At 37.1% G+C, this 24562-nt stretch overlaps 1 protein-coding gene across 2 annotated transcripts in view; it reads right to left on the reverse strand.

Moving 5' to 3' along the window:
• The window catches only part of LOC112152666 (spondin-1), a 93217-nt gene that overhangs the window by 48799 nt on the left and 19856 nt on the right, over positions 1 to 24562 (reverse strand). Inside the window, exons 1-5 of one of the 2 annotated variants that reach the window (XM_024282374.2) lie at positions 22276 to 22610; positions 21622 to 21755; positions 15054 to 15127; positions 14246 to 14368; positions 12427 to 12575 (exon numbers count right to left, since the gene is read on the reverse strand). In XM_024282374.2, the coding sequence (XP_024138142.1) occupies positions 12427 to 12575; positions 14246 to 14368; positions 15054 to 15127; positions 21622 to 21728 (453 nt within the window). In that variant the 5' untranslated portion in view covers positions 21729 to 21755; positions 22276 to 22610. Of the gene's footprint in view, positions 1 to 12426; positions 12576 to 14245; positions 14369 to 15053; positions 15128 to 21621; positions 21756 to 22275; positions 22611 to 24562 lie in introns of those variants that run through there. The other variant, XM_024282373.2, reaches the window with a different exon arrangement.

The following is a 24562-nucleotide window of genomic DNA, read 5'->3' on the forward strand; positions in this document are numbered from 1 at the left end:
TCTAATACAGCCGGTCTGGTCTGCTATTATTAATAACTCACAGTGAAATCCCTGTGGATGATGATTTCTTTTCAAATATTGGTTCAACTTTTATGTTACAATCTCCTTAAGACAGTGAAATAACATTAAAATCGAGACACAAAAAGTCCTGAATGTTGACATTCTTCAACTTTGCTTTAGTGCAGTCTGTCTTTGACTTTTCAAGTCAGAATTCTCGCCTCCTTAGGGGGTTGGAGAACCTACTCCTGAGCCCAGAATACAACAGTGGCAACCAGAAGAAAGCTCAGTCAAGTAGAAAAGACTAAAAAAACAGCAGTGTCTGAAGCCCAATCTCCATGCTTGGAATGTCAATGAAACACTTCTATCTTTGGTGTTAATACTCTTCTTAAAAGGTGCAAAGAACAGGACAGAGCTAGCTCAAAAGGACAAAAAGAAGACGCTGTTCTTCTTTTTCTTTACTTTCAAAAGTTTCACCTTAACACCAACAATGTGCATCTTATTTCAGCCCATCTGCTCTCTAAATCCTTTTTGTAATTGGACATAAACTCAGAAGGTCACAAATGTGCTAAATTTAAAGAAAAAATAATAATTAAAAAAAAAAAAGATGTGCTTGCCCTATTGTAACAGGACCCAGATATCTTTGAATAGAGAGCACAACACCTGAAGTTTTTTGTTTGTTTGTTTGTTTTTTTATAATAACCTGTCAATTTATTGTGTAGAAGAAATATGAACAAAAACACCAAAACATTTAAACAACCTGGCTGAGTTTCTGGACTTTGTTTGCTCACTGACTTAAAACCGTGATAACAATAGAGTCCCATTCCACTGAGGTTATTCTGGATAACAAAAATGGAAGGAACAAAAAAAAAAGTAAGATAATTTGTTGACATGTTGGAGGAACAGAAACAATCCACTTTACAATTAATACCTTAAACCATAAACTGTAAATACAATGAGAACAAAACAATTCAGAGAAAACTTTATTTTGATACTTTATTTTGATGCCTCTCTGTCTACTTCCTTTTTAATGAAGTTATGAAAACATTTAAAAATAAAATGTTTTCTTGATTACAAAAAGGAGTTGAAATTGAGAATGGAAATTAGGTTTTTGTTCACTTTAACATGTTGTTCTTGCAGCCTTTTCTTCAAGATGAAGGATATACATACCACACAAGAAATTAAGATTAAAACTGTGTTTCTGAGAATTTGTTTATTCAAATTATGGAGCAGAAAAAAATGCAGTTCGAAAATTGTGTAGCCATTGCATTCAAACTACAATCGGCTGTTGGCTGCGAGCTCCCTGCTGCGTTCCATATTTGTTTTAGTCTGAGTTGGCATCTGGCTCAAAACTGTACACCTTGATGGCTACAATATTGCTCACCATTTTTGTTGCACTGATAATGTTAGCTTGGGGTTGTGAGGGGCCCATCTGTAAGTGGGAGAGAGTGTAAAGAAAGGAATCAAGCAGAGGCTTATTTCTGTGCCAAAAGTCCGGCCCATAACCCAGAGGCGAATTTTGAATGAACTCCCGCTACTCTGCAGAAACTATGTCCTAGACAACTACACAGGATTTTTTTTATTTTGGCTAAAAATTGCATAACCATAATTAAAAGTCCACTGGGATGACTTTTAGAATAGATCCAAAGATGAGTGGAGTGGGATTTTAAGCTAAACTCCTAGTTTGCTCAGGAAGTACATAACATACCCCCAGTTAAAGTTGAAGTGTCAACCAGTCCTGCTTTTAGTCACCCAGGTAAAACGGGCTTTTGGGTTTGTGCTCCCATCTTAAAGACGGTAATTTTCTGTATGTTATTGTGTATAATTATCAATATTATGAAGAAAATACAGTGTTGTCTCAATGTGACCAAATGCTGAGTGACCTCTCATCACCTAAACACCACCTGTTCACTGACACCTGGACACTTTTTAGAGCTACGTAGTCCCACCGGTGATTGACTGGAATATAGGTCAGATAAAACAGAAATCTACACAAAAACAATTAAAAAAAATCTAATCCAAACTAAGATCAACATTAGCTGCAACACCATTTGTAAAAATGTTTGCTTCTGCTCCAGACAAACAAGAAGTCAGCTGGTTTTGTTTTCTCTGATGAACAGAGTTTTTGTCCCTGAGGTCATAACACTCAACAAAATGAGTCTGCTGCATTTTTTCATTATCATATTCTGTTTGTTGCTTTCATATACACTGACAGCGCTTCTAAAATTTTGTAAATGACTAACTTTGCAATAAATAAAAGCATTCAGTAACTGATGGGGAGAGAGTGCATCACATTTCCACAGTGCCATGGCTGTCCTCGTCTTCTTCATGCAACCGGTTGTCTTCCTCCTAAACATTCAGCCAATTAAGGTAGTTGTGCGATGCTGTCTGTCAGCTGCCAACAGCTTTCCAGGACTCTCCCATGACTCATAGTGCGATTGTGTGTGTGTGAAAGTGTCATCCACTTTTTCCCCCCGTCTTCATCAACTTTCAGTCTTTCACAGCAGGAGGGGAGCTCGACACAATGCAGCTCCCATGTGTACACGAATTGCACAAGACAAACAAACACATAAACAGCCGGGCCCGGGCTGTCTCTCATTTTCCACCCACATCTCACTCAGATGCTGCAAAGCTGTCAGCAGCCTTCACAGCAACCTGCTGCGCCATCGCCCCGATGAAGACTGTCAGTTCAGGCTGGAGCTCAGTGAGGTGAAGGTGAGCAGTCATGCAGAGGGAGCGCAGGAAACACTTACACACCAAAACAATCAGGCTGCTCAATTATTGTTGAGAACTATGGGTAAAGGCAGCATTTGTTATACTGTAAATAAATACAAATTAATGTAATTATTGCAATGTGAAAAGTATAACTTTATTTTTTTAAACAGCTAGCCTCACCAGCTTTTCTGAAAATGTTATTGAAAGCTTTGTATAGGAGCTAAATCTAATATTCGAAGCTACAGTGGCCTTATGGTAGAGTGTCCGCCCTGAAACTGGAAGGTTTTGGGTTCAAATTCATGGCCAAATTGTACCAACGAGTCTAAAAATGGGACCAAGTGCCTCCCACACTTAAATTCCCACTCCAACTATATATTTTTTTCTATTGTAAAATCATTCCCAGTGACCTTTTAATTATGATTGTGCAGTTTTTAGCCAAAGTCAAAAATACCTTTGTGTTTTTTTAAGACATATTTAATGCAAAGGGGCAGTAGCCAATTAGAAATACAATTCTATTTTTTTGCTGGACTATTGGCGCAGAGCAACCCTGCCCCCGCCCCCTCCCCGTCGCTGAGAGCTCTGTTTCCACGCTCACACGAGACCTTATAGCCTCAAGCTAACATTAACGGCGCAAAAATAATGGCGAGCAATATTGGATCAATCTAGTTGTACAGTTTTGAGCCAGAATTTCAATTCACTACAGCACAAGTGTTGAACACTCATCACGTCTCGCACATCCATATTTATGATAATATATTACATTTGGCACACTAAAGAATTATATTTTTCTGAAATATGAATTCTTTTTGAGAGTTCTTTCTCTACCCGGAAGTAAGACGCTTCGATTTTTGAAGCACCGCCTTTCACTTCTTGTGAGTGCCGGCCATTCAAACAACATCCAAACTGTGCAAATAAAATGAAACTGTTTTGCCGATCACTGCTTACTCTGAGGAAATAGTGGGTGTCAGTTATTCTGGGGGCGATGCTGGCCGTTTAATTTTGTGGCATCAACTTGTTAGGGGTGTAACAGATCACAAACCTCATGGTTCAGGTGGTGTTATAGTTCAATCATTTTATGGATCAGTAAAGAGTAAAAAAAAAAAAAAAAAAAACAGGAAAAAGGAAGAAGATAAAAGCCTAAAATTACTTTTTTTTTAAAACTTTAAAGCATATATTTAAAAAAAGATATATAAAGTACTTCAAAGCATAAATATACACTCACACATCTATGAACATAAACAAAAATGTAAAAACATGTAGTTTCGGATTACATCTACACGTCTGGAAAGTTTAACTTTTTTGTATTAGTTGTGGTATCAAAAACTAACTGGAAACATTTAAAAAATGTAAATAATTATTATCTGTAGTACATGTAATGAGGCACTGCCATTCCCGCTTTTCCTGGTGATTTTTGATCCTTTTGGCTTGCCATACTGCCTTCGGGTTGACAGACTTTTGGAACACTCTCAAGAAGCAACATTGACACATGTACTCTGTACTGTACAGAGACAGTGTACAGTACATGAATTTGCCGCCAATTGCATTTGGTGTGGATTGACAATTGTTTTTAATAGTGCGCGAGTAAGGTAAGCAGCGGCGGCAGCGGGAGGAGGGGTGATCCAGGGTACACATGTGAGCCGAACCGTGTGATCCGTTACACCCCTAAAACTCAAGAGAACCCACTTATTTTCATGGATTGGGAAGGGCTGGTGTTGGGAACACAGGGTTTTTTAGAGGAATCCTCAGAAATGGTTGAATGTATCAAAATGCTGCTTTGGGTTGTTTTTTTGCAAAGAATGAACATTAAAACACACTTAAAAGCTCAAAAAAAGATGATTTTGCATGAAACAGGCCTTATAAAGCAACAATACTTGGAAAGTTTATTTTTGTGTTGTACAGTATGCTCTATATTACATTTGGAAATTATATTCCTAGAATATAGAAATGTGTTTTTAAATTGCAATTTCCTGGATTCTTTTTATATATTCAGTCCCTAACAGTTGAAGTGTATCTCTGATGCACAACATCTTGTGGTTGCAAAAGAGGCCCTAACGGAGCCAGAAAAAAAATCATCCACAACAGTGGGAAGAATCTCAAATGTGTGTTAAGGACGAGTTGGGAACTCTGCTGCCGTCCTCTTCAGCCCAGACATGTCGAAGAGTGATTCTGCCAAACCCAGTGAATTACCCTTCTGAGGCATTTTGAGCACATCCACAAAGACACTTCTCTGATGGAGTGCAGACGCTGTGACGGCTCGACAAAACACTTTGGAAAGCAGTGACTGTTTGTGAACAAGCTCACAGAGGAAGAGACACTGCATCAGCCAGCAGGTCTTCCTCACTTCTTAATCTGACAGATGTCAGCTGTGGGGACGGAGTGGGAGAATTTCATGCTGTTCAGTGGTGCGATCCAGACGTCGACGGGGAAGCAATAAAGTTGTGGGGAAAGTGTGTTCCTGATTGTCCGTCTTTATTCCTATCTGTTGTGCGTCTGGAGCAATTTCCTGTGAAGTGTTTTGAGATGATTGTGAAGCATAGTTCTCGTGGTGCTCTACTCCCCCTTGGCCTTCTCTCCGTCATCCCACCCTTCAGTCTTTAATAAAACCTTTCAACACAACAAAGAGTCGCCGAAACAGAGAGAGGAGAGAAAAAGACTGACCGCAAAACCGCGAAGCCAAGAACAGAAGAATAACGATGTGTGAGAAAATGAAAAGAGGTCTGGCCTATTTGTGAAGGGGTGTCAATCAGTCAAGCAGAGCAGGAAAAATGAGATGCTGAGGAAAAAGAATGGATGGAAAGAATAAAAAGATGATTGAGGGGAGGTTAAGCTGACGAGTAATGAGAGAGGTAATGAGGCAAGAAAAAGAGAAAAAACTGAGCTGGGAGGTTTAAAACGATGGGAATAAAGCAGCAAGAAGTGATAACTGATGGAATTAGACAATAATAACAAGAAATACTGATGATTTAAATCAATGGAAAAAAGATAAATATAAGAATGATTGAAAGAAAAGATGAAATATTAACCTGGGAAATATTTCAGTGTGCAGATTTGAAAATGTATAGATGAAATTAACAAAAAAGATGATCAGCCTGTTGGTTTTAATGTAACATAATTTGTAAAAAAAAGATAAACGAAAAGAAAAATATTACTGTTGACAGCACTGATGGTGTTGTGTTCAGGGACAAATGGGTAAGCAGAAATTTGACTGAAATTTGCAGTTTGATTTCTACTTCAAAAGACAAAAATATTAGAAAAGTGAGGTTAAAATATGTGTGACCATATACATAAGAGTTTCTACCTTACACTGAAAGAGAAAGGTTGATGGAGATAAAAATAGACCACATAGACATAATGATACCCTGCAAATGTCAACAACTCACTGAATGAGATATTTTCTAATCAAAGTGGCTACAAACTGAGTTAAAAATGTTTGTTTTCAGGCTTTTGAGTCGATGTTGAATTTAAGATGCTCTTGAGCTGATAACATTTTGTCTCCAGGTTCACTTCAGCAAATCAACATCTTCAAGTTAACGTTGAACTAACCGTCAAACTTTCACCCAACTTTGACATAATAAAAGTTGATCAAATATCAGCAGAAAATCTTCCTCGGATATATAATAGATACCTGCTGAAGGCAAAGCATGTCTGTTTTTGTGGCTGGGATGGAAAACTTGTGCCCATCTGTCTGTACACCTGCCTCCTTTGTCTGCCGGTTTCAAAGAGAAAAACAGAACTACAGTCTGCTCTCTACAGTGCTAAAAGCAGAGCCCGTTTTTACAAACAGCCTCCTCACAAAGACACTGCACATCTAAGAGCTCCTCGCAGCAGCTGGAGCTGTGACGGCCGGTGAGCCGAGGCACCTGCTGACTGAGCGCCGCTCACAGAAAAGGAGGAGGATGCACTTGATAAGTCCTTTTGGAGCTGCGTAGGAGCATCAAGGGGCCCCGGAAAACCTCAAGAAACTCCTCACAAGCTCAGTACATTACATCAACTGTAAGGAAACGTAATCGACACAATTACACCGCTCCCTTTCTGAGCCAATTCAAATGCTTTGCTGGCCTGTAGCTCTTGACATTTTACCGTCCGATCTTGATGTGGTGGCACCTGGCTGCAGACAGAGTGGCATTTCACAGAAAGTAATAATTAGGTAGCAGCAGATTTTTCTACTTTGGTCCTCTATCAGTGTGCTGTGGCATTAAAGGCCGTTTCAGCCCTCGGCCGACAGCGCTTTAAATTCTTACAGTCTTGACTGAAGCAATCGTTATCCACTCTCCACTGCACATGACATTTGCCAGAAATCAATAAGTTGATGTGCAGGTAATTTTGTTTCTTGAGAGCGACGTAAGAAACTTTCAGCTTTCAAAGACACATAAACCAGCCTTTTCAGTCTCTTTTCTCAACTTATGGACTTGTTAAAAAAACAACTTTTTAAAATTAGATTTCATAATTTTACTCAGTTTGACATTTGCCCCTACAGGCATTTGTCGGGCTATATTAACTGCCTTATTACGAATTCCCCCCTGTAATGCAAGTACAGAAAATATTTCTAATTTTGAATCTAATTTAGACGACAGGATGTCAAAAATCAAAATATTAAACATCTGGTACCTACATGTGTTTTTTCTTGATGCATTGACACGAGTTATTCAGACAGATTTATGCTTCTTTTGTTACATTCATTCAATGTGAGTCACCTTTCTTTGAACATACATTGACACAGTTTTACTGCAATTCAAGAATAATGTAGGTGGAAAAATCAATTTAATGCAGCTTTTAATATTCATCTTTAACCTTTGCCCCAGTATTCATCATCATTGTTAGTTAAAAATAAGCACATTGAATGTGAATGCCTTTATTCTTTTACCTCATGTCTACTCTGATGAAAATTGTGTTTTTAACATGTTCTTGTGGCATTTTTATGACAACGGAGAACAAATGTTGAGAAAATTAAGCTTTTTTATATTCTTTATTCAAATTGTTGTGATTTAGGAGAAGATTTAAAAATGCTTTTTGAAAAAGATCACATCTGTGACATAGAGAGCCACAATTTCCTTGATGTGGGACATTATGATGCAACAACTGGTGCACGACTAGATCTATGCATGTCGTCTGAGCTGCCATCTGGCTCAAACCTGTACAGCTGATAGCTTCAATGTTGCTTGCCATTTTTGTTGCACCGGTAAGGCTGGGTTGAGGGTGTAAGCAGATGAAATGCGTTAAGAGTGGGAGAGGTTGAGCTGAGCCAACTTATAAGCAAATTTCTAGTAAACTTCTAACGCTCTGCAGAAACTATCTCCTAGAAAATGGCACAAGTTTCATAATTTTGGCCTAAACAGCATAATCATATTTAAAAGACGACTGGGAATGCTTTACAATAGAAAAACAGATCATTGGAGCCATGCATTTTATGCAATATACTGTATATATATTTTGGTTTTATTTTTAGTAAAACTTTACTTAAATCTTTCAAATCATCTTTTTAATACACATTTCAGACCTGTTTCTCTTCTTCTGAAGTGATTTGAAACAGGCCTATCCACATCAGTCAGTTTCCTGTTGTTAACTGCACTAATGTCGATGCAACTAATTGGTGTATTTTTATTCCACAGGATCGTGTTCTGCAGCGGATCTCAGTGCCTACAGCTAAGCCAGCGAGTGAAAGATGGTAAATTATCCAACTGAAAGCAGGAGATAACTGATTTAGGTCACGACTTTTCAAAGTAATGAATGATCAGGCAAACACATAAAGTTTGTCTGAGGTTTGAGCTGCTGAAATGTTCTGGGCTGTTGTGTCAACATCTATTCAGTGCTTAAATATTTGCTTCCAGACAACACATGTGTGTGGTTTCTCACAGATAATAAAGGTTCTGCTGCTTGGCATTAAAAAAAAATCCCTTTTTATTCTCACTCGTAGTCTCATTATTGAACGCGGAGCTCTTTGGTTCATCTTTCCTGCTTTTATGGATGCAGGCTTTTCCCTGTTTGGTTACAGGAGTGCTCTTCTGGAGGGGCGGGTCTTACGGCTTTGTCCACACATCACAGCTGCTGACTGCTCCTCTGGATGGTTGGGATTCTCTGCTAAGACGGGGATTAGTGACCCATGTCAGTTTCCCACCTCCGTATGCCCCCTTAATCAAAACTCCAATACCTCAGTGAACTGAAAAGATGTCCAAGTGTATTCGCCACAAAGTATTTTTATTGCTTTATCTCTCTGTATATCAATTTATCTTTATCGATCTAATCAGTACGTACTAAAGAAGAAAGATAGAAGGGTTGATTCAAGTCATGCATGAATAAAAAATATAAATAAACATACATAGTCAAGCTAAAAATAAAACAAATTTTGGGCACTTTAGTTCAAATCAAAGTGAACCTTTGGTGTAAATTCAATAAAGAAGATCAACCTCATTTCCGGTGATGTTCGACTGTTACGTCAGTCTTCACACCACTATCAATTAGGCTTTTACGCAGTTTGGACTCAAAGCTATTTCGCCCGCCTTGTTCTCAGCCAATCACGATCATATTTTCACCTCATGAATGGTTAACTCTGCACTCTAGATGAGTCAGTGGCCCTCCTCCGACCTGTTCTCCACCTATAACGATGCTTACTTAACCAATGTCTGGCTTCTAACAGTTGACTGTATATAAAGAACCAAGAGAAATGTGACATCATCTATTGAAACAACTTCCAGCTCCAGAGAAATGAAGTCAATTCAGTCTGTAATTTTTCGCAATACAGAAGTCGCCATGTTGGAGCCAGATGATAGCTTTTGTTCCGAGTCGGTTTAAGTCAATGTTTTATGGTAATTACATTTGGCAATCAGGAGTGAGCTTGTTTAAAGTCCACACCCCTTTCACTGAAAGAGGACTTGGGAGAGTCAAATGTTTAAAGCGGGGGGGGGGGCAGCAGGCATCTGATTGGTCAGTTTAAATAAGAAAATATAAGTATCAGCACGATAATTATTATTTTTGACAAATAGAATGGTTGAGCAATAGTTGTTTCTGTCTCAGTAGGAGTCTATGAGATTTAGGCCTCTTGGAGCCAGCAGGCACTTCCCACTTGGAATGCACGCGGGGAGGGGGTATCAGTCCAGTTCTCTATATACAGTCAATCTCTGGAAGCACCATCAGCACTGAGGCCAGGGGTGGGCAAACTTCTGCTACATGGGCCACAAAGGATACTAAAATTTGACAGAAGGGCCAGACCAAAAGCAGATCCGTGGAGTGTTTTTGTAAACCACCTCTTAAAAGAAATAACATAAAAACTGGACAAAAATGTGCCTTAAGTTTGATTTACAATTGATATCAAAACAGAACATTTTGGAGTTTTTATTTCAAAATTTGTAGCTTTTGTTATCATTTTAGTGTCAATTGCACCAATGGGTTGATGTCCCTCAGGGACAAATGTGAACTTAGAGAAATGCTGTGTTCATGTTATGTTTAAATGATCAGAAAAATGACTGTCCGACTTGAAAAACACACATGAACACCAGGAAAACAACAAATCTTCCAACCACACATCTATGCAGAATAACTTTCGGCACCTAAACAAAGGTGAGTGTGTTTGTAGTGATTCCTCTATGAGGAGACACAAGAATTACAGGGAAAAAACATTAAGAATTTATTAATATAATTTATTCCAGTTTGGTGGGCCAGATGAAAGGGTTTGACGAGCCGTGTGAGGTCCTGTAGTCTGCACACTCCTGTTCTAGGCTCTGATTTACTTGTCTATGGCCCAGGTTAATACCATGCACTGTAGCGGCCCAGAGCCTAAACACCAAAGATTATGGACTTATTTCATGCACATTTTTCTGTAACACAAATGAATCTTTCATAATATTGCTCCTCATTTGAATAATATCTGAACATTTATTTTCATACCAGTTTCTCTTCTTGTAGTTTGTCTTATTACCTTCTTGGAGACTACCGTGTCAGGTACAATTAAGAAGAAACTTCCTGGTTGAATAAAAGTAACTTGAAGCTAAAACTTTCCTGGAGTATGAGTGACTCTTTATATAGTATAGCAGGACAGAAAACAAATTACTGTTCAAATGGAGGCAATAAACCCCAACAACTTTTAATACGAGTTCTTCTTAAGTCCAAAAACTCAACAGCTGAAATTCCTCCACAGTTTACAACATATTAGCTTCCTCTGACAGCTCAATAGCGAACATTCCAGGGTTCAAAACACAATCAAGCCGTCTCATTCCTCGATGAATCTGGCTGAAGTTTTCATTGTCAGGGTAGTTATTAGAGCCAGAGAAAGGCAGAGCCAGCCAAAAGGGGAGTTAGGGCTGTCCGTCAGTTATAATGTCTCCACACAGAATCCCAAACCTGAACTGACAGGCACACACCACCCTGACAACCCTCTAACGACACACAATTGTTCACTCACGGATGGCGAGCTCACACCTCTTCGAGAGGAGTCACAACGATTTCCATGTCTCAGGTTTTGTCATTCTGAGGAGCAAACAGGCTCACATATCAATTAAAGAACCTTCATTATTTTTTTTTGCTCATAAAGCAGATTTAAAGCAGTTGGAGCAGTCAAAAAAATATAGTACAAATAAAAAACAAGTCTGAAGATAAAGATTATGTAAATCCAATGTTTGTGGAATGCTCCAATAAGATGCAACAACCTTAAAGTTTGGTCCTTTTGTGTCATGATTAGCTCATATCTGCATTAAAATAACCATAATCCACACCTCATTTTCTTTTTTAATAAACAAATCTTCAAGAATAGACAAAAAGGGTTACATAAAAAACAAAAAAAGCCAGTGGAGGTCTACGTTGGGCTTTGTCAAATATGTGAAATGAGGCTGACTTGCTTGTGTAACAATCCAGCTGGTGGTTACCCAGTAGCCTCACTTACTTCTGTTTATAACACATTTCTAAATGGAAGTCTCAGTTTTAGTGTCCGCTTGTTGCTAGTGATGTGCTGAGAAAAATATTTGTTAAACACATATATTTTGGAAAATCCTTCTACACTGAAGATTATGCAAGTCCGAGGCCATCTCCTGCCTAAGGGAGGCAGTCAAGTAAGGAAGAAAAAAATTATATTAGATTGTTGGGCAAAATGTTTTCAATATCTGCAACTGTGGAATTCTTTTGTCATATTTGTCGGAAATACTGCTAAAAATGAAGGTTAAATTACTAAAAGAAAAGGGTTCTGAGATAGAGCCCTGAGGCACTCTAGATGTGATAAGACAGAGTAATAAGAGTTTAAAAATGGAAGGAGTCTCTTAATAGTTCAGCTCTGATTTAAGATTTTTTAAAACCTAGTATTGGTAGAATGTGGTATTGTTGAGTGTCTTTTTTGTATACAAAAATAATACAAATACTGATAATCAAAATTTACCATTTGTTAATATCGTTATTATCTTGAGAAAACGTTAAAATGACTTATAATAATTATTTCTCACAACATGTAAAGGTTGTACAAATCAGATGAAAAATTACTTCCACAAACATGTTTCTAGATTAAAAGATAAATTCCTTCAAATGTTATACTTGTACTATTAACAATATATAAAACAGTGCTTATATTATACATAAAAACTTATTTAAAAAGTTTACTTTGTTTTTTTTCATTAATAATTCCCTGAAAAAACAATGATGCTAATAAACTGGCTATAATATAGCTATATAATGCAAAAATGAATCCATGTAACCAAATTAAGTTACTTTTTTTTTATTATTGAATGTAAATCCTACCTTCTGTCGAATCTCTCCTTCCATCTTGATTGGGGAGCCAAACTCCGCCACCTGACGGACCCCCTCGCTGGCATAGCCTCCGTACTCCCACAGCACATAATTCCTGGAGTGGGACGCACCGATAAGAGCTGACCAGTGATTGGCACGTCCTGCCAAACCAGATCAGGAGACAAAAGAATGCAAGAGAGGTCGGTTTAAAGCAGAAATGCATTATTTAAAACCTATAGTTGTGGGCCATGAAGCAGTTTCTAAAGCTTAACCCTTTGTTAACCAGCGATGGAACTGAGACTGTTGTATGTGGACATAAGTGAAATACCTAGAATCACAAAACTCTGGTGAACAGCATTATTATTGACCATCACAAGTCTTTTACTTCTGGACAAACAAAACTGCTTTATTTCACTTTTCTTGTACTGTTAAAATCAGGAATGTCGTGGATTTTAACGTCTGCTGGTCTAAAGTTATGCAGTCTACAGTTCAGAGGGGAATTAATTGATTTTTCTCAAGTTCTGGTTATCACTGTTTTTAAAAACTGAATTTAAGAATGTGTATTATTATTCTATAAAACATAATTTCCAAACAGAACACTTCTCTGTCAGAGCTGCTTGTTTTTTAAGTCTTCATAAGTATTAAAGAAGCCTTCGGCAATCAGGCTATTCTTTTCATCTATTAATTAATTTATTGCTATAATTTGGGGAGAAGGGATGAGATTAAACAGATTTGCACTTCTCATTCCATTCTCTAAATATTAATAAAATCTAATTTATGCCAACTCCTTTCTTTTTTACTCTGGAGGCAAAAGCTTTATCTTTGAGAGTTTGAAGTATTTTTTTTTATTGGTTTGAAATGTATTTAAGTCTCAAAATGTGAGATTTTTAACAATTTCAAACAATAAACAACATCAACCGAAAGGGACTGTGCTGAAGCATCGCGCCAGGGCCGCCACAAACAATTATTTTAATAGTCGACTAATTACAGGTTATTTTCTTGATTAATTGACTAATCGAATTATTCGTAATCTGGATGTAAATCTTACATCTTAACCAGATATTGCATTGGACACTTTTTCTTATGTTTCCCACTTTTAAGATCCGTTGGCGTGTTGTTATGGTGCACGGGTTTTCCTAGAAAAATTAACATAAAATTGTCAAATATGCCACAAAAAAAAAATCCAAATACATAACCAAATATTGACCTAAATATGCACATACACAATTACACCAATTCAATTTTATTTATATAGCCCAATATTACAAAGAAAATGTGCCTCATTGGGGTTTATGCTGGTACACACATAATATATAATCACATTTCATTTTGACCAATTATTTGATATTTTTCAATTGACTAATCTATCTTTGTCCAAGCTATTGCAATGTTTTGTTTCAAAAACAAAACATCTCCATTTTACATCTGTTCTTCCTCTGCACAATTCAAATATAAAAAAATCCTAAATTACAATGCTCTTCTCTTGTTTTAAATAACTCTCAAATAAACATAAAAATTAAATTTCCAACATTTTCAAATGCACAATATCCACAAATTTTAATATATTTGATTCTCTAAATAGTGCACTTGTAGATTCACAAAAGCGGATATATTAATGACTCCTATTGGTCTTTTTATAAAGTTTAATTAGATTTAAACTTTGCTTTTTTGATCAAACCTGCTGTTGAAATCGACAGTTTTTTTGGGGGGGTGCTCAAAATGCATAATCCTAATTAAAAGAACGCTAGGGACATTTTACAAAAGACAGACACATATTGTGGGACTTCAAACATCTGTCAAAAAAGAAAACGACTGCAACATTGGAACTCACTGGGATAGTCTTTGGGATGAACTTTTTCGGACCAGTTGCCGTAGAAGGTGAGCCGGTATTTGGCAGTCCCGCAGGCACAGCACTCAATGGGTGGAGCTGATGTGGCGTCGAGGTGTGTGGGCTCTGCAGGAGGAAACAAAGGCAAAATCCTGATTACCAACAGGAAGTGGAGGCCTCCGATTTAAATTCAAGAGCATAAATTAACAGATGATGGACTTCCTTTCAAAGCCAGCTGGAATGTAATAAAATTACCTCCTCCAAAAAAAGTGGAATTCATATTAGCCCTAATACGGAGTCATAAATATTCAAATTTTGCTCAAGTCCAGTGTTTGGAAAGATAGGTCAAGGCGATAATTTGAATATTAATGAATCTTTAAGTTATTCTGCAGAAATGCTCTCTTGACTTGGAGGTTAAGACGTGCAGGATGCAGGAAAGACTGAACACTGATGGCACCGAACTTATGCCAGGAAATTGACACAAGGAAGGCTTGACTGGTCTGCATAATAACCAGGAAAATTTGATCTCGGTGAGAGGAGGGAATTTCATAAAGGTAGAGGAGGTTAAGATAATAAAATAAATGTTTGCATGAGAGCAGAGTTTGTATCTTCTGGGAGAGCTGAAAAACTGGCTTCATAAAAGCAAAGAATTTTCTTGATTTTGCTCACACTTTCTTCAACAGGTTTTATTGCTATCAAATTTTTTCCAAACAAGATTGGAAGGTAATCTCCACCGAGGGGTTAGAAAAAACTCATCAGGGGAATAATAAGGACACGGAGGGGAGTGGAGAAGACAAGGAGTCGTCATTACCTTTCTCACAGAGTCGAACTGTGAGGGAGCCTTTATCCTGGAAAAAGATGACTCTTTTCTGAACAATACTCGCCCTGGAGACACAGAGGGAGCAGGTGGTGAGGAGAGGGATGAGGAAAAAAAGGAGAAATTCCAAGAAAAAAAGGGGAGAAAATTGTGAGTCAGATGGGTGCAAAAGGTGCATTAAGTGGATAATTTCTGTGGCATTTCTTTTCCCGTATCTGATCCACGTAATCCGCCGTGAGAGGAGAGGTTTAATGGTTTCCCTGAGGTTTCATAATGGACACTGAGTACACATCTTTTCAAGAAAAAAAAAAAAGTCCTATTCTCCAAACCTCATGACAAAATCATCCTGCTGCAATAACAGCAATCACGCCTTCGGATACGAAGAGCAGGAATTACATTCACAAGACAGAATGTAGATCTTTACACAGCCTTTAGACACAGCCAGATTCTAACTTATGAGCTAATATTGGCTGAAAATGAAACTGCCGGACTGAAAAAGGTTGTTCTAACAAAGCTTTTACATCCATCTGCAGAAAAAATGAATGCATGTTTGCTTGTGGAGCCTTTTATTGAACACGGATCTCACTGAAATGATTAGGAGACATAATTATTGGAGGAACTCTGTGACCCTCATCAAACTTCACTACATCCAGAAAAAGAAACAACGCTAAAACATTCAAATAATCCACTCCCACATCCCTGTGATTTCTCTGTGGACAATTTTTAGAGATAAAATACTTATTTGACAGCGCTGCAAAGCAGGCAATTATGGCATCTTTATCACTTTAAATGTACTCACAATGAACCCAAAACACAGGAAGGAAACAAAGCAATTACCACAATTTAGTCGACAAACATCTGGGTGTTTTTCCCCCAAGATAGGACATCCCAAAATGTCTATCAAGGGACCAAGAACTGATTATACGTTTGCTAACACACAAAATTCAGAAAACACTGCTCCTGGGAAAAGCTAAAATACATTTACAATGTAATTGTCTTTTTCTTTAACTTTTTTTGCTAAAAACATTAAATTTTTAATAAAGATATTCATATGACTACAATAGTTCAGCTAAAATTAGTTTTATTTGCAATTGAGTAAAAAAAAGCCACTCCTGATAAAGATGTTCCACATTTGATAAATTATTTTAAATTCTCCAAAAACTCTTGGATATTTATTCTGGGAATTGATTCTAGTAGATCTTTGTCAAGTTCGAGTCTTCAACTTCCGTTTCGTGCAAACTAGCAAGGACCAGATGTTGCAGTTCTTAAAATAAAAAAAAATAAAAAAAAAACAAGAGACATGATGCAGAAGGAAGCAATTTTCCTTTGAGTATTAAGGTCAAATTTTACAACAAAAATGAATGTAAAAAAGTCGTCTGCAATTTGAGGCTTTAACTGAAGAAAAAGATCCCATATTGATGCATATTCCTTATCTCCTGCTGCACAAAAGTATCCCGTTACTGGTCAGAGGCAAAGTTCTGACAGAATAGGATTACATTAACACGCATGAATCTAAAATAAAAATACAAAAATAAAAAAATGAATTCTACATTACTACTGTCATGTTTATATTAAATAAGAACCCATAGTGACATCAGGTGTGTGGTCAACTTAGTTTGTGGTATTTTCTACATGGTTTCATTTTTTAGGGAAAATGGGTTTGGGTATTTATGGGTTAAATAGTAAATAAAGAAAAGAATGAGGGTTCACTTAAGTGATAATGACAGAAAAAGTCAAGTTTGACTAAACTTTAATTGCTGTTTTGATTTTGCTACTTTAGATTTGCCTTATTTGACACAATGTGCATTTTATTTTGAAAGAAACTTGTGCTGCTGGCAAAGTAAAAGAAAAATATATCACTTTATCACTATATATTATAAAGCTGCATTTTTTAAATGAAAGACTCCATGGAATCATAAATGAAGTTATTTTCTAAGCAGTAAAGTGGGATTTTGCAGTTTTAATTGGTAAAAAACTGAACAAAATGGCTCTTTTAGCATTAGATGTTGCAGACCCCAAATTTATAGGATCTTGACATTATATTTAATCATGTTAAAGAAACCCAAAATTTCTAAGACAAAAAATAACAAATGCAGTTAAAATGGGTTATTGATGATGATGATTTTCCACTTAAGGATCTCAAACTTTAGATGAATTTATATTAACAGACAGTGATGATTTTTTTTCCTAATGAAGTTTTCTAAAAAGTTTTTTTTCCAATACAACCAAGCAGGTTTTAATTCATTTTATTTGAAGTGAATACACTTTCCCCCCCTAAACCAGCATGTTATTGATTGAACTCAAGTTGAATTATTGACTAAACTCTTTTCTACTCCAATGCAGACTTTCCTGAGGAGTGTGATTGTTATGTCATTGGAAAACACTTTAAAACAGAGGAACCTCATCCAACCTCTCTGAATGTTATTGTGCTAAAGAAAATCATCCAAAATTTCACAGAAAAAAAAAAAATCAATGAGACCAATTTTGAGACACTAATGTAGAAATGTGTCTTTTCATAAGATGGAAGTCTTGAGAGTTTCTACCTAAAGCAGCAGCAGCAGCAGCGGGAATTGAACCTGAATGAGTGAGCTGACAGACACTGACAGTGGAGGCGGAAGAGGGAGTGGCAACATTAGGTAGGAGTTATCGGTTATATTGCTTCTATAAATCTTACACAGGCTGAATGGTGCAATGTACTCTGCAACATGGGTTGACTGCTTGGGCATGAAATTGAAAAACAAAAGTATAAAATATAATGACTGTGACTGAGCAAGCTCTGGTCATTCTCAAGCAGCTTTTCTCCCAAACCTACAAGGTGCTGTTGGTCGGTTAAACACTAAAATTCTCTGATTTCTGAGAAACTTTAAAATAGCACTTTAACACTACACATATGTTCACAGTGAGTCAGTTTATAACTTTTATTCTGTTTGGTAAATTAACCACTGGAGAAAACTGGTATCTGAATAAACAGAAATGTTATCATTTAAGGCCGTGTCACACTGTCGCTACAAACAATTTGCACTTTGTCCACGTTTGTAACTTTGGTCTTTTGTGATACAAGGCTGATATTTGTAATTTATAAGTGATTCTTGTGTTTGTCATTTCCGTCGAGGGTCTCAGCCAACAGATCTTTATCTGAATTTGGTTTTGAGCTCTTAAAAACTTTGGTCGGTTGAGAATTGTGCAGTTCATGTGTAGTTTACATAAATATATTACGTAAATGTTACACAATTGTGCGTAATTCTTGCAAGATTCATACACAAATTTGTGCCTTTCCACAATCGTTCCATCTATGCCCACATATGTCTGACAGACTTCTCTAGCATGTACTACTGATGTATAACCTCGACATCGTGTATTTGGCACAGACATATTACATTAAAATTACACGATTGACACAAAAATCACTAATGAATTACATATAAACGGTACAATAATCACAGCAGGCAATGTATGATTGGTGTATTGTGACTGGTATATAAAATAGCTGGTCTTTCACCCCTCCAGCAGTCTAGACTGATGGGGGGTCTCCTGCTTTCCCCATCCGGCTTGTCCAGACAAGGACGGACAGAAGGTAGGTGGTGGGAGGGGGCTGGGAATGGTGGGCGCAGATCCGTCGCCGGGTCCTTCCTGTGGATCTTTCCAGCTCCAGCTCCAGCTCCAGTTAGGGGTCTCCCATCTCAGCGGGGGTCCCCCTACTGGTTGGCTGCCTTGGCTGGTGCCTAGCAGCTGACTTGTAACTGTTACGCGGCGGATGCTGACCATGGTGCTGACACGATGTGATTTCTGCCCAGTGCTCCGAATGTCAAAGTGAAGAAATCCAATGAAGCGCAGGTTTATTGTCATAAAATTCACACACACCAGGTTCAGTCTACAACCGCATTTGAATATGAATCTTAAATTAAGAAAAAAGAAAAAAAGGACTTTTAGTAACAGCTACAACTTTAAAGTCCTAAGGATTGTGATCTATCGCCCCCCAAACTCCTTGGGCATCATTTGGAAGCTACTTTGGAAACAGTTTTGGTTTTGAAAGTTGTAGATTTTAAACAGCGTGATCTCGCAAAAGGGATGTTCCACTATTTTTACTGGAATATTGAGAAAATGTAATAAATGAATCCCTGGCTTGAGCTGAATGAAATGATATTAGGAATGTGGGCGTGGTTAACAAAAAACCTCAGTTGCCAAGGAAATCCAACATTTTACTTTTGCTAATTCTTCTAAAAATTACATAGATCTGTTCATCACTGCCAAAACTTAAAATGCTTGCAATGGAGATGAAACCAACAGAAACACCACCATTTTAACCAAAGTTTCTTTTTTTTATTTATGAATTTGTCATAGTTCTGACCAAGCTGGCCGGGGCACAGGGAGAGAGCGAAGGATCTGAAGCAGCCGAGTCAAAGGGGCAGCGAGGGCCATAGAACGCCACTCGCAGCTATACTTATACGTTGATTTGGTATGATGTTGATACTGCAGAGCTTTCTGTGGTAACCTCAGAGTTGTTTGCTCCAGTCTGACCTAATAGCGACTCGTCTCTCGTTTTAGAGTTCAGCTGTAATTCCTAACATAATACATTTCCTGATCCTTCCCGTCTCCGGTTCTTTTTGAAGAATAAACAAACAGGCTGATTTTATCTTATCCTTGGAGAAAAATATTTTTTTTAGAGTTGACTTTCCTCCCGTTATATATTTAGCAGAAGGACGTTTTAATTAAAACTGCTGTATTTTTTACAATACATCCTACACTGTTCTTCTCAAGAATTTAAGTATTTCACAGTTTTTATTTCTAAGTCATGAAATGTTGAATTGATTCAAACAAGTCAAGGATGGTTCTGAAGTGGCAGATCTGTAAAGGAGAGCAACCTATGATGGATGACTCTATGACTTCACAATTTTGTCGTTTTCTTGACAGGAATTTGCTTCCTTTTGTCTTTCTGTAGTTTCTACAAAAGAAGGAGATCCAGAGATGAAGGGAGGAGCACTAATAATGGCAGAGAAATATATGTTGAGTGTCCATGTGTCTGCTGGCAGACGGCGCCGACAGCGTTATAAGGTGAATTTGCACAGCAGATGTTCCACAACACAGGCTTGGATTTATTGAACTAGCAAAACAGGGGGATGCCATCTGTCATGCAGCAGACACACATAAATTTAAGACAACAGCTGTGGGAATCCGTGGAGGTAAGACTGAGTTACTGCATCTCCATCAACAACAGGACAAATGCATGCTGGGTTATTTGGAAGATTTAAAGAAAAGTGGAAAAAACAAAGAAAACAGCAGAGAAATGTAGAAAACACAGATGGAGGAACTTTCTCTGATGAACAATCTTTTTTTTTTAAATGTTAAACATTTCTATCAGTGTTCAGTACATTTGGTGATTGGGAGTGAAAGAAATCATTACCAAATACCTGAATCACGTCAATGGATGCACAAATAGGCAGGATCTTTTAGTAAACATTACAGAAAACCACTATTGATTAGTAAACATCAGAACTTCGAATAAACTTCAATAAGACCAAAGTGAGGTCAGACTGATAGTTCTATTTTATGAGGACATTCATTATATATTTTATTATAAAATCTAATTTTTTTCGATGTCTGACTTAAAGTAGTATACTTAGCACAGATTACAAGGATGAAAATTGGACATGTGAGGATATTCATAGGAAACATAAGAAAAGTTTTGGTCTTTTATGCAAAATTTACTCAGATATATCACCAATGAACCACGATGAAACCATAGAAGTATGAAAAAAAACAGACAAAAAACACGTAGACCTGCGCTTCACTGAATTTCTTCACTTTCACATTCAGAACACTGGGCAGTAGTCACATCAGATCAGACGATTTATATACCTGTCACAAAATGGACGAATCGTGAGTGAACATTGTGCTTTTTACATGTAATTTCTTAGTGATTCATGCTTCAATTAGGCCATTTGACGTGCTATGTGCACCACATGTGCGGCGTAAAAATCATGAATCGGTGGCACATGTCTGAAAAGTGTATAAGACACACATGGAAAGATCGTGGAAAGCCACATTTTTTCATCAGCATCTTGCAAAAATCTTACACAATTGCGTAAGATTTGCATAATAATTACAAGTAAACTACGTAAAATCTGTATAAACAGCAAAATTCTCAACTGACCAAACATTTTTGAACAGCTCAAAACTTGATTAATGTGAAGACTCGTCAGCTGAAGCCCTCAACAGACATCTGCACACGTCGATGAACGATAAACGTAAGAAACACTCATGAATTACGTATATCACGCACGTATCACGAATGACTGAAATTTCAAACGTGGAAAAAGCGCAATATGTGGTTAATCCTCTGACTTAATAAATAATAAATGTTTGTACGTTCTTTTTAGATTAAGAAAACCATTCTATAGAATGTTCCTCTGAAATGTTGCGAAAACTATTACTTTTATAAATGTACCATTAAGATTAGGAGTTTCACCTTCATGCACTAAAATCCCTGGCACTTGCTGGGCTCTTCAAAGCCTTCTTTCTGCAGTGACAACAACTTTACATTCTTCCATAATGAGAAACTCACTTGAGTATGACACAGCCAGAACCAGAGGGTGGCGCTGTCCAGAAGACCTGTATCCTTGTGCGCCTGCGAGGCGTGCTCTCCGTCACAGCAGGAGGACAGTTGCTCATGAACTGAGTGTCATCTTCATCGACGATCTGGAAGCAAAGAGAGGACTGATATCAGTTTTTGTATTCACCGAAATTACAAAAATAACTTGAGGTAGACGACAAAAAGCCTTTTAGTAGAAAAAAATGTTATCAAAATATTCTACATAATCCTGACACAATGGTGTTTAACTATTTTTTGTGCAGAATCGACTTTATCTCTTTTGCACTCTTAAGATAATGAAAAACTGACCCTTTACATGTAAAAAAATACCCATTTTGATAGTTTTTCATTAATGGCGTGAAGTCTTGATTACAAAACAGAAGAGAATCTAATTTTTAAAATGATTTTTTGATTGCTCCTCCTGCCGAAAACACCTTCATTACTCTTGTTTTTTGCTGACAGCTGTTTTCTGTCTTTGGTTTGTAAATTCTAAATCTTTGTTTGCACTGAGCATAACTGTATTCCTCACCAAACTTATGCCTTTTATTTAAATTATTGTCTCTCTGGACTTTTAAAAGAAAAGAAAAAAAAAATCAATTTAACAGAAAATTCAAAATTGCTCTTTACTTTTAGTAAAAATGAAGCGGCAGCTCACAAGTTACAATCCAATCCAGCCACATTTGTGTTCAAACTTTTGACCTTTACTTTATGCTCTCACTGCATGTTGTGTCTTGTCCTGTTTTTCCTTTTTTTCTCTCTTTTTGTCCTGCTCTATTCTGTGAGGTGGAAAAGCAGCAGTGAAGGAAAACAGCAGCTTGGCCCCGTGCCGCTCAGACTAAATGAGAAGATTGAGTTTATAAATTCTGCACACCTGTCGACTACAGGTGTGCAGACAATTATCAGAAGAGCCTGATTTACTTTTTAAATGCTTTGCCCGAAAGACAAGCAAACATCAATAAAAAGCAAAACAGAGAAACACAGTAGATGTTGAAGAACCAGCTAGATTTTCAAGGATTTGATGAGAAAAAAAAATCACAATGAAAAGTTGCAAAAAGACAGACCAACTTGTCACTTTAGACTCTTAGAACTATTTGTCATGGTTAAAAGACAGAAAGAAATGTTTTTTTTTATTGTTTTTCTGTTTGTGGCGTCAAATACATGCAAAAGGGGAGTAAAGCATCATCATAAATAATCATGCAAAAAATTACAAAACACGATATAGAAAACATTTACTGAGGTAAAAATTGAGTTAGACTTTGGCCTCATTAAAATGTTGGCCTGTAAAAAAAAAGAATAAAAAATGAACAAATGACAAGTTCAGTTTTTGCAGCACAAGTTCTTAACTTTTATACTTTCAATTATTTGTCAATTTTCACAAAAATCCAAAAAGTAAACTTTAACCTTTCAGAGAAATCCAAGGACTGAAAGACTCACAACACAAAAATGAAAAAAGAGCACCCACAAAGAAAAGGAATCATTACCAACTGTGATTTTGTGAGACTAAAATGTTGAGAATTTTTTTGTTCTGCTGCTGTATAAGTTCCTCTTCTTTCATCACAAAACAGGATTTTGTTTTCCTATTTTCAAGAATTAAGAAATGACAACTTAATCCTTTTGTGTTTTTACATATTTTTTGTGGTTAAACTACAGACAAGTAGCTGATTATTGACTCGGTCCTCACATAAAATATTCATATTCTTTATTTATCCACTCGAGACACGTTTGTGTGAATCGAAGGACAAAACGACCTTTACAGACTAAACACAGATCCAGGAGCGCAGATGGACCTGACCTTGAAGCGCGAGTTTCTGCGGCGTCTCGCCTCAACGAAAACAATGACACAGTAACAAAATTCCTGTTTGGAGAATATAAACATGGAAAGCATCATAAAATCGTTTTCTTTTTTGAGACGTTAAAGATACATTTTTAATCTCTTTCTGTGCTGACGTTGTCTTAACTTGTGTCACTAAAGCTGATGATTAAGCTAAAGGAAGTACAAACGACAGATTAAAAAGAGAAGATGATTGGTTGGTTGCCTTAAATTAAGGACAGAGCAAGTTCAAAGCAAACATGTTGGAGCGCTGAGTAAACTCAAATCCCTTGAAGAAAGTTAAGGTTGATCCTTGCTTAAGCCTAAAGTCTAATTTTTCAATGAAACATAGCAATAAATATTCACACTTTATGTTAAGCTTTACACTCAGTGAGTGGAAAACTTCAGTTTCTAGTTGTTAGATATGAATAAAAACAATCAACCCAATTATTCTTTCTCTTAACAGGCATCCATAAAACACTGCGTGAAGTTTAATTGTGTTTCCTTGCCTTCCTGTATGGAGGGGGCACCATAGTTCAGTATAAGCCTATGTCTAATGCTGAACTTCCCAAGAGTCCAGCTGGTGGACTGTCAGTGGGGGAAAAAATGGGCGAATCTGTAAAGGTGATCCGCATAAAATGTTAAGATTGTAGACAACCTATAGAGCCCATAAGCCAATAATGTTCATGTATATAGTTTTTTTCCTACGGGTATGCTGCAGGCTACAAGTTGTACTGAAAACTTAACACACACGTAAAGGTAAATAAGTGAGAAGCAGGTGTGTTGTACGAATTTCTTCAACTCCCCACAAACCTGTGTTGTGACTTGTTTACAGTTTTAATAGCAATGTAAGATAACACTTATGGTTTCAGTTTGGATGATTAAATAATTGTTTCAGTGAAATGTGTTGATAAAAATGGCAAGAATAACTTTTTTGTGAAAAACCAAAATGTTTTTTTTTTTGTTGTTGTTGTTTTTTAAGGTGCTTTTTAGGAACCTGGAAGAGCCTCCGTCATCTATGGAGGCGTTCATCCCGTTAGCACTGTTCAGGTAAAGGTGTGCTCCTTGTGCATGTGACCAAGCGCTAAGGTGGTGGAGTGATGC

This window comes from Oryzias melastigma, linkage group LG6, assembly GCF_002922805.2.
Source record: "Oryzias melastigma strain HK-1 linkage group LG6, ASM292280v2, whole genome shotgun sequence".
Taxonomy (NCBI): domain Eukaryota; kingdom Metazoa; phylum Chordata; class Actinopteri; order Beloniformes; family Adrianichthyidae; genus Oryzias; species Oryzias melastigma.